Below are 13,649 nucleotides of genomic sequence, written 5' to 3'. Positions count from 1 at the left end.
CCCTATGTATTGTTAATCGTACCGTGCCTCCACCAGGCACGGTAACAGAGCAGGGGCTGCTCCCGAGGTGCTGCAGCCGGGGCCGAGCCCCTTCCCAGGGCCAGCCCGGCAGACGCGGCCCCGCTCCCCGGGCCAGGCGCAGGCGCGGCGGGCGGGGCGGGTGAGTCAGCGGCGGCCCCGCGGTGCCCCCGCACATCCGGGTGCCGCGGCGCCGCCCACCGCCGGCCTCCGGCCACCGCCGCCGCCCGGGGCCAGCGGGGCTCCGCCGCAGCCGCGCCGGCCTCCGCCGATGCGAATCGCCCGCCTGCCGGCCGCTGCCGAGCGGCCGCCGCCATGATGCCGGCCCTGGCCGCCCAGCGGCGGGGCTGCCGCGGCCTCTACCGCCTGTACCTGCGGTGCCAGGCGGCGCCGCGGCCCCGCGCCTGCCACGGTGAGTCCTGCGGGGCCCGGGCCGCTGCGCCGCGCCGCGCCGGCCGGGGCTCGTCGGGAGCTGCGACGGAGCTCCGCCTTCCCCTGGGGCGCAGCGAGTGCCGGCGCTCGCAGGCGGTGGCGGCGGCCGGGGTCCCTCCCGAGGCGGTAGCACTGCTCCCGGCCGCGGGCACCCGCGGTCCGGGGAGCCCCGGCTGCTGCCTGAGGGTCGGCTGTAAAAAGAAGGAAAACGTGCAGGCGTTTTGCGAGCGCGGTGCGGGGCCGGGCTGTGCCGGCCCGTCTGACGTACAGCGGGCGCGTCATGCCCGTGCCGGGCCGAAGTTTGCAGGAATTACATAAATTATAGCACGGGTTTACAGGGCTTGTGTTGGTACGAGGAGGCCACACATCTCATGGAATTTCAATTCCGAGCAGTTTTTCCCCTTTTGCGTAGTCACGGTTAAATTGCAGCAAATGTTCTTTTTCTTTAGCTGTTTCTTATGTGTGCATGAATTAGTAAAAAAATGCCCCCTAAATATGCTGATTAAGTTTCCCCTTTTTAACTGCTCCAGCATCACCAAAGCAGAGGAAACAACAATGCTAATCTTGTGCCACGTATTGTAGGGTTTTAAAAATTCGTAATCAGTGAGTTCAGTGAACTGCGTCGAGTTCAGTATTAAAGGCTTTTGTCACATTGTGACAACTGTCAGTAAGAGCTGTCCTTTTTTTGGGAAAATTTTCCTTCAGTAAGGTTTAGGTCAGTGCATGTAGACATGCAGGTGTGCAGAAGACTAAAACAAAAAAGGAAAGCTGTTGAGACTTTTACAGAATGGACAGTTCTGTAAAATGTTTTATTTTTTTGTGAGAGCTGTGTTATTCATGGTTAAGTGGTCATGCTTTGTATGACTTTATTTACTGGCACCTCTTAATTATTTTTAAAAATGTATTTATTTTTTAGTGAGTGTTTTCCAAAGCACTCACAGCAGTTTCCCTGCTGCATTACTGGTTGGAGGTGTTATTTACCCTCTCTACAGAAGTATTGTGCTCCCTAAAAGAAACTGATTGCTAATACAGGTTGGTCTGTACTGCAGCTCTGCTTTTGGCTAATTTTTTGAGATGGAAGATTGCCTACCCAGGGTGGTTTCTCAATGGACTTTTTACATATTTGTATTGTAATTTGTCTCTTGTGAATGCTGCAAAATTTAAGACACTTCCCTGTAAAATGTTTTGTACAATGTTGTCTGCTTTTCTATGTGATTTCTGTAGCAACTGTATAATTTGCACACAGTTCAGTTTCTCTTCATTGGTAAGCTGTGATTTGTACAGAGTGTGCACAGAGTGAAATGAAATGGCAACCCTGGTTAATGGTTTTGTAGTGATCTGTATTTGTTCTTTTATCAATATATGGTTTTTAAAGACTTTGAGGCAGTATGACTAGAATGAGACAACGTATCACAAAGCCGATCTTGTCAAATAGCTTTGGGTTTGTTTTTTTTTTTAACCCTTAAGATTATCCAGAGGTCTCTGGGAAAAAATGCATACTGGAGTGTGGGAAAAACTTTCTAGTGTTAGATTGAAATTTAAAAGTGGATGTTTGAAGGGAGGTAGTGAAAGCATGCTATGTACTCTCATTTTGTAGTTTTACCCATAAACATGGGTAAAATGAGCACGGGTCAGTACTTAAAAGCTCACTTTCCATAACTTTTCCTGCCAGAGCAGGACCACTTTTCCTTCTTTTTCCTTCCAAAATGGCTGCCTGAAATAGCTTTTTTTTCTTCCCCTTGTTAGGATGGAAAGTTTCAATGAAAAGTGGGAGCCTGTCTTATATTCTGCCATGTAATCGCCTGCCTGTGCAGTTGATGAGTCAAGTGAGAGTTTATACCTCCAATGGTCAGAAGAAAGATCTTGGATCACAAGATACAAATGGATCAGCCCGTGGAGAAACCCTGCATAAAGTTGAAACAGGTAATACTAAGCTACAATAAAGAGTGTTTATAAAAATGTAAAAGCTTAACATATTCACTGATAACAGGGTATTTTTTAATTGTATGATATTACGATTACAGAATTCTTAGTATTTTGGGTTGTAGGCATCTCTATATGAAATTCAAGTGCATAAGCAGGGAGGAATGCTGAAATTTATTTCTTTGTCATTCTGATATTTTAAGGGTTTAAGTTTAGAGTAATCAAATTTAAAGTGGTGGTGGAAAAATGTGGAGGTTGAAAGGGCTTAAGTAATTTAAGGGATAAGAAATAGAATGTATTACTCATCTTTCACAACTTTGCTTGTTTATTTGATTTATTTTGGTAGCATTTCTGGTGTGTTGTGTCAAAGGAATTAATGATAAAGATTGAATGAGTGCCACTGTTGAGCATTGTGGCATCTCAAGGCCAGGCTATAAATGACTGGTAAAGAGGGTTGAGCTGTCCCATCTGCTCTAGCTTTCTAATCTGACAGTTGTTAGAACTGCAGCATTCACATTAAACATTTGATACAGTGTGCATAACCTGACCCTCCCTGCTGTTTGATTGTCGATCTGGTGCTTGTTAGGTGCTTGTGAAATTCAGAACTGTCTTGTCCTTGCTTCATTGTAACATCCTCTATTTTTGATGCTTGTTAACTGTGGGACTGCACAGATACAGGCTCGGAAGACTGTGCTTAGGAGATAACAGATGCTTTTCAAAATGAAAGCTCTCTTTCTTTGTGCTTTTGTCTACAATGGAGTGGTCTTCTAAAGAGAATTTCCTTTGCTTGTCAGGATAGCAGATATTTGTTCCTTCTTTAGTAACTTGTAAATTCCTGGGGCTTGCAACAGTCTTTAAAAGCTAGTAACTGTAGCCAGCTAAGAGGATTACATTCTGATGTTTGGAAGTACAAAAGTGACTCTTAAACATTGTTCAGTCTTGAAAGTTCTATTATATCGACCTCTACCTGTCTGAAAAACTGATTGTGAATGGAAGTATTCTGTATCCTTTTCCTCAGTGATGTACTGTGATTTTGTTCTGATTAAGCTGAGGCAGTAAACTTTGAAAGGGTACTTGATGTACATAGATCTCTGTGCATGGATATAGTCTTAGTATTTTTGTGCTTTCCCAGGTGAGAAAATAAAGGAAAAACAAAGGGGTTTTGTTTCTTTTGTTTTCAAGTGAAAGGGATGACTGTTTAAGGAATGCTAGTTAGTTATGGTGCAACCTTATTTGCTATGTAGTAAGATCAACTTCATAGATTTATAAGTGTTATTTTTCCAAAAAAGTATCCTTGAATTGTTATTAGCTGTAGTTCTCAGTTGCTTTTAGGGCATTAACTAATTGCCTTATTGAAACATAGTTATGTAGTGCAAGCTTTGAGAGAATCTGATCTTGAAATAATTTAAGTACCATGTTAGGCTAGGAGTACCACATTACTCAACACTAACCTGCTAAAAAATCTTCATTTTAAAAAAGTATATCACTTTGAATAAGGTAATTTTTAATTTTGTGAATGATTATGAATGTCTGGCAAACCTCCAATGTTATAGAGTGGTAGGGCACAAAAGAATGAATATATTGGTTTGACATGTTAGAACCCTAAGGGTTTTGTTCTGAAAGCTATGTTGAGATGTATGAGACAGGGATGTAATATTTGTTTGAGTTTCCAAGTAGTACTTCTGATTTCTAACTAGAAATATCACTAAAATTACTGGAACTTGTAGTTTTCCAAATATTAAGATTCATTTCACTATTGTAAGTTATATTTTGTTGGGTTTTTTAATAGAATCATATCCTCAGGTTTCAAAACCAGCTAAAAGACTTTGTTTTTTTTTCTAGCTCCAGCTTGTTACCTATGAGTTGTGGATTTTAGTTTAAATATTCTGTGTTTTAAGGAGCTAACTTTTTGTAAATGAAGAAGCTTCCATCCCTTAAAATTGAATCCCAGCTTGGAAGCTCTGAAACACTCTGATACGTAGCAGCCATAAGCCATATAGAATTAATTATATTTACTAACCTAAAGTTTTGCATAAAACTTGTCCCAAACCACAAGTGCACTGTTAGAATATTTATTTTTAAATTTGGGTGAAGTATGTTACAAATTGGTGTTCTTCTGCAAGCTGCTAGAAGTTTATTGATCAATGCTATATTAAATATTTACTTTAGTTATTTTTTTGTTTCTGTCTTTTGAGAGTTTTAAGTGTTGGAAATCTGGCAAATACATTTCCTAATTGTCAGGGTGCAGTGCAATATTGAGATATATTCTAATGTTAGTCAAACTCTTAACTAAAAAGAAAAGTAGGTACTTCCATATTTACAGTGAGCTTTAATTTTATTTTACAGGACAAGATACAACCAATGCAGGCCAAAAGCAGTCTTCACCTAAACAGCCAATCCAAGTAAAAGGTAAAGAAATACTTGGTGTATTGGAATTTTACTGCTGTTTGCTAGTAGTCAAAAAAAGAAAAAAAAGGAAACTGTGGCTCCTCTTCAATTGTGTAAGCAAGTTATGTGAATAGCATTTTAAAACACACTTGTGTGCCAGCTTTGTTTGGTACAGTTTGTTTGAAAATGATTCATAAAAAACCAAGCATAGCAGTATTCCTTCTAATTACTCACTCTTCTGTGTTTCTTTGTAATTTTCATTTAAGCTGCAGAGTTCATCAGGAGAAGACTGATTTGTTTTTTCATGTGTTGATGCAGTCTGTCCTCCTTGCGTGTTTTCAGTCATGTCCATTCTCCCTCTCAGACTTAATGGAGCTAAGCTGAATACTTGATCTTCCCCGTTCCTTGTTCTAAGTCTTCCTCTGTTCTTTCTTATTACTGAGTTAATCTAATCAGTGTTGCTTCTAAATATATTTTGACCACATGAACTGCCTAATCTGAGTTCTGTACAATTCCCATTTGTGTGCAGTAATGTGGTGGGCTTGGCACTGGCTGGACACCAGGTGCCCACCCACACTGGTCTATCACTCCCCTCCTTAGCTGGATAGGGTAGCAAAAATGTGGTGAAAGGCTTATGAGTTGAGATAAGGACAGGGAGAGATCACTCACCAATTACTATCATGGGCAAAACAGATCGGACTTGGGCAAAATCAGTTATTTTATTGCCAGTCAAAACAGACTACAGTACTGAGAAATAAAAACTAAATCTTAAAATACCTTCCTCTAACCCTTCACTTTTTCCCAGGCTTAATCTTTTCCTGCTTTCTCTACCTTCTCAACCCCAGTGGTGCAGGGGGATGTCAGTTTCTTTAGATTTATTGTCTCTTAGTGTGTGCATGCAGGGAAAAAATGCAAGGTAGATCAGAGAAATTTCTGTGAAATAATTGTGAAAATAGATATATGTTTCAGTAAGAGTTTCCCCTCTCTTAATTAAAGATGTGCAAGGAGAAATGCTTATGTCAAGGATTTTGCTAGTGTCTAGAAAGTGGAATTCTAGTCTTAAAATGCTGCTCTGGCTTAGAAAATTACCGCTCCGAGTATTACTAAGTATTAGAAAGACCGTAACATTTTTAAATGCTCACTAATCTTAAATGTGCTTTTTAAAATGTTTTATTTACATCATTTTTTGTTGAGCTTGTCTTTCTTTTGAAAACACCAAATAGGGTTTTTTTCCCCATATTTACTACAGTTTTATACAGTTATTTGAATGAAGAGTAGGATCGTTGGTATGCTGTGCAATATACAATTACAGTACAATATATACAATGTACAATATATGATTTATTTTAGTGAAATTTACCTGTATTTCTGAAAGGTGAGTTAGTAAGTTTTGGATAAATCCATAAGTTGTTTTTTAGTGAGGTTAATATGATTTGGGCATATATTTGTTTTAAATAAAAGATGGGAAGTGTTCTTTATTAAAAATGATCAGTTTGTCCTAACCTTAGTAAATTGTGTACTGTTTTTAGGAAATACCCAAAGTTTTTTTCATCACCTTCACTCAGGAGCTTGGTGGGATGAATGTGATTATTCAGGGACTTAAAAAATTCTTCAAGTTCAAATTGGATGAGAGAAATCAGATTATTATGATAAATATTAATACCTGTGCTGTTAGTGTGTCATGGAGAGTCAAACAATATATTTTGCTGTTAAGCATCAAAACACAGAAATAAGGCAGTGTAGAATTCTGGGAAAAATTTTCTCAAACTCTTTAAAAGCATTATCTTTCTGTAAGTATTCTGTGACTTAGAGTAGTTCTGGACCAGCTATAGAAATCATATCAATCCTGTGATTTGCAAGAAGTTCATGTGTTCTCTAAGGTCTTCTCACCAGTAGAATCTCAGCTTTTTGTTTTAAGTTGTATTCTGTAATGTTAGTTACATTACAGTGTTAGTTAGTTGTGTTATATTCTTCTGAATGTAACTAGTCTTCCAATAATCATGTTTTTAATGCATGTTAGTGTACAGTGACTTACATTTGAGAATAAGATGAAGTTATGTACATACAGACAAGTAGAAAATAATAGCATAAATTTAAAATTCCATTTATAATTTTTCTGAATATGTGTGGTATTCTTTTCCTTGTGCATGAAAATCTGATGTGATAAGAGCACATCTTCCAGACATAAAAAGCATTATAAATAAATCATGTATGTTTTTAATTGTTATAAATGCTCAATGTTAAGAGCACTAAATTTGAACATAATAGTTGAGAAAAATTATGTATACAGTCTGTATGCTCTGCAAAGGTCAAAAGTCTTATCTGCAGAAAGTGGACTTGATTATTGGAAAAAATAGAAATGGAGCAGTCTGTTGCCATTTCAGTTTTTAGACCAAGGGTTTCCAAATGGCAATATTGAATGAAACAACTTTTTTTCAAAGGGTTTCCAAATGGCCATATTTGAATGCTATTTATGTAGCCAAGCACCATCTCTGACATCAAAGCTGGAGAAGTAGCTGACTGTGGCAGTTAGGTTTGAGAAACCTGAACTACAGCTTAGAAAGTAGCAGTTTTGGAGGTAAATCATTCTACCTTACTCATTTCCACAATGAGGAAGATACCTTTCTCTTCACTGGCAATTTTCTGTATCACTGACACTGTTTTTCAGATTCCCTCTAAGAGATATCACAGTATGACACTAGATTGAATTAATTTTTGAAGTTTCTGCTGTAGTTTCTATGAGTGACTTGTGTATCTATTTTTTTTTTTAAAGTGAAACCAGTCCTTAAAAAAAGAGAGTATGGACCAAAATACACACAGAATAACTTCATCACTGGAGTCAGAGCAATAAATGAGTTTTGTCTTAAATCCAGGTATGATGGGTTTGAGTTGAGATTTAAATACTGAATATTTGTTCATATGTGCATGAGAAGTAATTGTAATTGTAGAGTGATTTTGCACAGATTTTCTAAATGTTTTTGTGGTGTACATAATTGTAAGTGGCTGAAGCTAGTTCTTGCTTAGTTTTACAGTGGACTAGGAGCTTGCACTTAATATTCATGTTTCAGTACTTGCTTCTTAAAGTAGTTGATTTGTACTTATGAGACCATAAATCTGCTTGGATTTATGGTCTCATAAGTACAAATTACTCTGTTCCTCCTGTTTTTACATAATGGTGTAGATGTCCTAATGTGTAGCTCAGCACAGGAAATTTTATCTGTTTCCCCAAGTAGCTTTGTTATCTTCAGCCTTTTGCAGCTTGTGCTGAGAGTGTAAATTTTGGGATTAAATTTTCTTGTCACATGACTGCTGATTTCCATTTAAGGAGGCTAATTCATAGAGCCTCTTGTTTAGCATATGTGTGCATTATCAGTTACATACAGATCATTCATTGAATGTTTTATTATTTAGTGTTTTAATTCTTTGTCTTCAGTGTGTAGTATTTCATTGTATGAAGACAAGATTTGGACTTCTGGATGTGAAAAACAGTAGTTTTCAATGGCCTGCTAGAGATCACTTGCTTCATGTTGTCTGTCTGTTCTGTTTGAATTAGACAACTCCACTTTTTTTGTATAATAAATTAGTAATATCAAAATGGTGGATGATCACCCAGACATAAAAGTCAAATTAGAACAATGTGATCCTTTTTTTTACACTAAACTCTTTGTCCCCTTTCCTTAGTGATTTAGACCAGCTGAGAAAAATCAAACGACGAAGTCCCCATGATGACACTGAGACTTTCACGGTGTACCTGAGATCGGACGTAGAGGCAAAGTAAGAACGTTTGAAAAGGATGATATGAGAGAGAGAAAAGAGTTTTAAAAGTCAGCTTTGCAATGTGAAAGGGCAGTAAGGTTTTCCATTTTCTATCTGAACATATGTTATATTGTGATATAATTACATTGTGTATAAAAAACTCAACAGTATGGTTTTATGCTTGAAAAAAAGTTGCAGAAACATTTTTAAGATACTTTTACTTCATGCAGGTCTCTTGAAGTTTGGGGTAGTCCAGAGGCGCTTGCCAGAGAAAGAAAGCGACGTAAAGAGGCAGAGATCAAGTACAGAGAAAGTGAGTATAGAGTGTTCAAATACCTTCAAATGTCACAAGAAGTGTATCTACAAGATAGCGTTACTTTATTGAAAGCATGTAAATTTGTAACTAGCAATTGCTGACTAGGTTTTGTGGCATAATCTTAGAGTAAAATGTTACTATCTCTGCAGATACAGTCTGTTACTATCTTGCAATTTATCACCTTTGTGATACAGGAAGAACATGCATTTTGTGTTCTGTAGAACAGAGAGGGGGCTTTCAGTTTTTAGATGATAATTTACATTTTCAATGCTTTTGCATTTTATCTAATTGAGAATTTTGAAAAGAGTTAAAACTGATCCAAATCTTTACACCATGCCACTATTCTTTAATTTTTTTCCTCTGAGAAGAATTCAGCTTGCCTTTGTGTTTCAGAAGGGGAGAGGTACCCCCAAATCATACTTTTTTCTTTGTGTAATATTATTCTTGTTATCCTTGCTGGCATTATCAATACAGCCAAATCGATAGTTTGTGACGTATTTGGATCAGTCTAGTCAGTTAAAATCACACAAGAGGCAATACTGCTTCAAGTTACTTAGTCTAGTTGTGTGCCTTAAAATAAGAGGTCAATTTTTTTTGGAACATTGTGCCACTAGAACACCCTTCTGTCAGAAAAGGCTAGAACTGCAGACACCTGTTGAGGTATCTATAAGTGTACTGAAAGTGTAGTGAGGAGCCTCAAAATTTTTATTGACCTGAAGAATAATTTTTGGATATAAATAAAATTTTTGGATATAAACAAAATGAATTTGCAGAAGTATATTTTGAGTTTTTTCTCTGTGCATTATCATTTGTTGGTAGAAATAGTAACAATGTATAGGATCATAACAGATTGTATTTGGCATTTTGCATGAGTGTATAACAGCATGTGTTTCTGATTAACAACATCAAGGGAGAAATTCTTTCATAGATCATCTAGCTCTTATTAGAAGTTGGCTGCTGCATAAAACAAGTAGACTTCAATTCCTGAAGCTACTAGTTGCTAGTACATATTCACAATGCAAATTTTGTACTGCAGATCTGTTTAGAAACCAAAGGCTGTTGTGGGAATACAAGGAGTTCTTTGGAAATACTAAGGTAAGGTCATTTTCAAGTGTTTGGCTAGAAAAGTGTAGTGAAATGTGTTATGACACCTTTTGAAGGAAAATTTGTGTAACTGAATATTACTGGAAGATTTTTTTGCCCTGTAATATACCAGATCTATATCTGATTGTTATGCAGTAGTAAATGTTGTGATGACAACTTGAATGAGGTCCTACTGTGACAATGTTATCCACCAGAAAGAGGGTTTTCTTTCAGTTGCCTTCTTGTCAAAATTGCAGCTGTACTCATGATTTCAAGTAAAACCTACTACTATGTGTAGTGAATATATTGTTAATTTTAAAAACCTAAGTAAGTTTCTTTAAGAAAAAAGACCATAGAAGATGATTGCTTTTCTCTAGGCACTGCTGGCCCTTCCTTTTTGCCTAAGTAGACACACACCCTAGATCCTGGTGCTTGGGTGTACAGAATGATTCCTTAGTGGGCTCTGGGCCTTATGGCTGCAGTGGCCTCTGCTGGAGACCTCATTGGAGTTGATCTCTTTAATGGCCAACCATTTGTAGACATACATAAGACCCAACTGCAGTTTGGCTGAACATTTAGTAGTAAATTAGTTGCCTTCCAGAACTTTTGCAATACAGGGCAGTGCAAAGTTTTTTATTTAATTTGTATAGTAGGCGTCTAATGAGATCAAGATTTAATTATTAAATAATCTGTTATTTCTTTATGTAGCCACGCTCCAGTACAGCAACTATGTTTTTCAAGGGACCAGGGAAGGTGGTAATGGTAGCTATTTGCATGTAAGTAAAAAAAAAAAGTTTTGTTTATGTAATAAAAAGTAATTTATTTATATTATCCTGGAAATAGTAACAGTGTGTGTATTTAAGATAAAGATGCCTGTGTCTGTAACTAAAGTTAATAGATTTATTTGTTTATTGTTGATAGGAGAGAGTTTATGTGAATACATTGATCAATACATAGAGGTCAGGTATTGAATAAATCTCTGATGAGAGAAGAGCAATTTTTTCTGAATGTATCACCCTATATAGTTTCTTAAAGAAAAAACAAAATTTTGAAGGATCTGAAGCAGCAGGTATTTAAAGATGTCCATTTTTCTTGCTCCTTCTTGAGAGGAAGCTTTTCATACATTTTAAAGAATCTTCCATATGGCCAACAGAGAAGAATTCACTTTTCTCTGTAAACTGTTATTTCTTCTCTAATTGAAAGCTGCATTCTCAGAAGCTGCTGGGTTTGTTTCTTCTAACTTGAATATAATTTCTGGCACCTGTTAAAATATGCCACTAGAAGATGTTGTTAATAGTTTCTTATAACACTTAATTTATCTAGATACTTAAAAAATTGACAATAAATGAAACTCATATTAAAAAATATAGAGGAGGATATTACAATTCTCTAGTCTGATTTTCTGTGCAATAGGTTTGTATCAATTAACCTACTGATTCTGATAATGTTTGAAGTGAGAATGTAGACTTGGACTTTGGTATTAATAGTTACCTCTGTGCAACATAAGACAATGTTTACTCCAGTAAACCTGTAGCTTTACAGTTCACACTGAACATCTTAATGGAGAAGTTCCATAGATAATTTTTACAATATAATGTAGTGACAGCCTTGTCTTCCTGTCTGTTGTCTCACATCTGTATCCTACTGAGAATGGCTCAGGCTGAGGATGAAGTAGGGAACCTTGCACTACAGTATTGGTGGAGGATGTGTAGGAGGCAAAGGATTGAAAAAATTGGAAAGGAAGATGTAAAGACTTGTATTCTTCCACTGGTAGAAAATTAGTTGTTCTGAGTAGTAAGTGTGATGGTAGTTTTCAGGAAGTGTAACTTATTTCGAACCGCTTAGAAGTTAATGATTTCTGAAAAATAAACTGTGTGTCTTTATCAAGTGTAGCTGAAAGGACTTTTTTCACAGTATCCATGCAGAAAATCTCTATCAATTATCTGTTTGCACAGCTCTCTAATTATTAAACTGATATTCAAGTTGATCCCTTTCTGGTAGATAACACATGATTGTACAGCACTTCTGGCTTTGCTGAAAATATTAAACATCAAATATTCTGTTATTTCTTCTTTGTTTTCAGAAATGGGTTGAATTTTTTCTTTAAGCTACTTGCTTGGGTTTACACGGGTTCTGCAAGTATGTTTTCAGAAGCCATACATTCTTTAGCAGACACATGTAACCAGGTGAGTATTTTTTTTCCATTCTGCTCAAGTTAGTACTTGTAATAAAACTGGGAATAAAGACAGATACTTACAGTAGTTGTAATGCACTTGAATAAAAAAAAAAGGATGCTTCTAAATTTGTATTAGTGTAAAAAGGAGAAGTCAGAATGTAGATTTTGAGGATTTTTAGAAATAAGTTGAAAGAGTAGAGTTGCAATAAGAACTGTACTCAGCTACTTCATGGATCATGAGGGGTACTTGAATCTAAAATTATCTTGGTTAGTGTTTTGGTTAAATGTTAACTAGAAATGCTTTTCCTGTCAGTTACTATAATACAATGACAGACTTTGTTACTTATTCATCTCTAGGTAGGATAATGATGAGGATTTGAGCATCTTGTTTTCTTTTTCTATTCCTTGATTACCTATCAGCCTGTCACAGCACAAGTAGCCACATATGTGGCATGTTTACTTTGAGAAGTAGAGTGGCAGGCTCAGAATTGGACATATAATATTAATATGCAAGGATAAAATTAATGTTGTTTTCTCCAGTGTTTTCTAATTCAACTGATAAAGCCAGCCTCCCCATAAATTTAAGTATTAAAGTGTGCATTTTTTCACTTGGTCAAGTGTGTCAATGTACAGGTGAACCAAGTTTGCTAGTGGTATTATATATATTGAAGAGCTATTCTGTTTTTTAAATATCAAAGTTGAAAGTTCCACTGAGGTGGGAGGGTTTGTTTTGTTTTTCCAAATAATTGAGTGTGTGGTTTTGGGAAAAACACAGGAGAAGCCTTGCTTCCTCAAAGCAGCTTGCTGCTGCTAAGACTAATTGTTACTATGTTTCATTATCCATAGTCTTAAACAAAACACATGCTTTGCAAAATTCAGGTCTAGATTTATAACTTCCTGCATCAACAACTTAATACATGCCTAATTAAATATATCCCAGGTAGGCAATTTAGATAGCATAAGGTTATTTCTTCCTTCAAAATATGCTGACAAGTTGCAGTGTAAGTTACTGCTTTAAATGTTGTCCTCACCCTATTACACCACAGTCTCAGTATAGTTTCTCTTCAAGAGGGATTTATTTAAAAAGCTTTGTTCCCTGAGCAACTTCATTCCTTCACACTGAAGCACAGCAACAGCACTTGTGATTGCACGTAATGTTAATTTTCAGTTGTGATTCTAAAATGATAATTAACAGTAATTATATATACACACCATATAATTGCATATATATTATGTATGTAGATATAACTAACAATTTTTTGGGAGTGGTAAATTTAGATGACAAATTTTGAGGATTATATTCCAGCTCTAATAAGATATCAGTACCAAAGCATATATGCAGTTCAACAAATTCATCTGCCTTTATCTTTCATGTTCAGTTGATACAGAAAGTTTCTATATTTTTTTTAACTTCTTGTCTTAAATAGGCGTTGCTAGCTTTGGGCATCAGTCAGTCTGCGAGGACACCTGACCCCAGTCATCCGTAAGCTTTTTGAGTAAATAAAGATTTTGCTAACTATATATAGCAGTAAGATCAGGCAGTTCTTGTTTGTGCAT

At 36.9% G+C, this 13,649-nt stretch overlaps 1 protein-coding gene across 1 annotated transcript in view; it reads left to right on the top strand.

Annotated features, from left to right (window-relative positions):
• The first annotated feature begins 322 nt into the window (after positions 1-322).
• SLC30A9 (solute carrier family 30 member 9) overlaps positions 323-13,649 on the top strand; it is a 35,113-nt gene continuing 21,786 nt past the window's right edge. The window contains exons 1-10 of the mRNA XM_066548478.1: positions 323-430; positions 2,197-2,373; positions 4,720-4,782; positions 7,535-7,634; positions 8,443-8,535; positions 8,748-8,830; positions 9,870-9,928; positions 10,625-10,692; positions 12,000-12,102; positions 13,520-13,575. Of these exons, the coding sequence (XP_066404575.1) occupies positions 334-430; positions 2,197-2,373; positions 4,720-4,782; positions 7,535-7,634; positions 8,443-8,535; positions 8,748-8,830; positions 9,870-9,928; positions 10,625-10,692; positions 12,000-12,102; positions 13,520-13,575 (899 nt within the window). The 5' untranslated portion in view covers positions 323-333. The remainder of the gene's footprint in view (positions 431-2,196; positions 2,374-4,719; positions 4,783-7,534; positions 7,635-8,442; positions 8,536-8,747; positions 8,831-9,869; positions 9,929-10,624; positions 10,693-11,999; positions 12,103-13,519; positions 13,576-13,649) is intronic.

This window comes from Molothrus aeneus, chromosome 4 (assembly GCF_037042795.1).
Source record: "Molothrus aeneus isolate 106 chromosome 4, BPBGC_Maene_1.0, whole genome shotgun sequence".
NCBI lineage: Eukaryota > Metazoa > Chordata > Aves > Passeriformes > Icteridae > Molothrus > Molothrus aeneus.
Note: the sequence above shows the minus strand (reverse complement) of the source record. Positions and strands in the feature narration are given on the sequence as shown.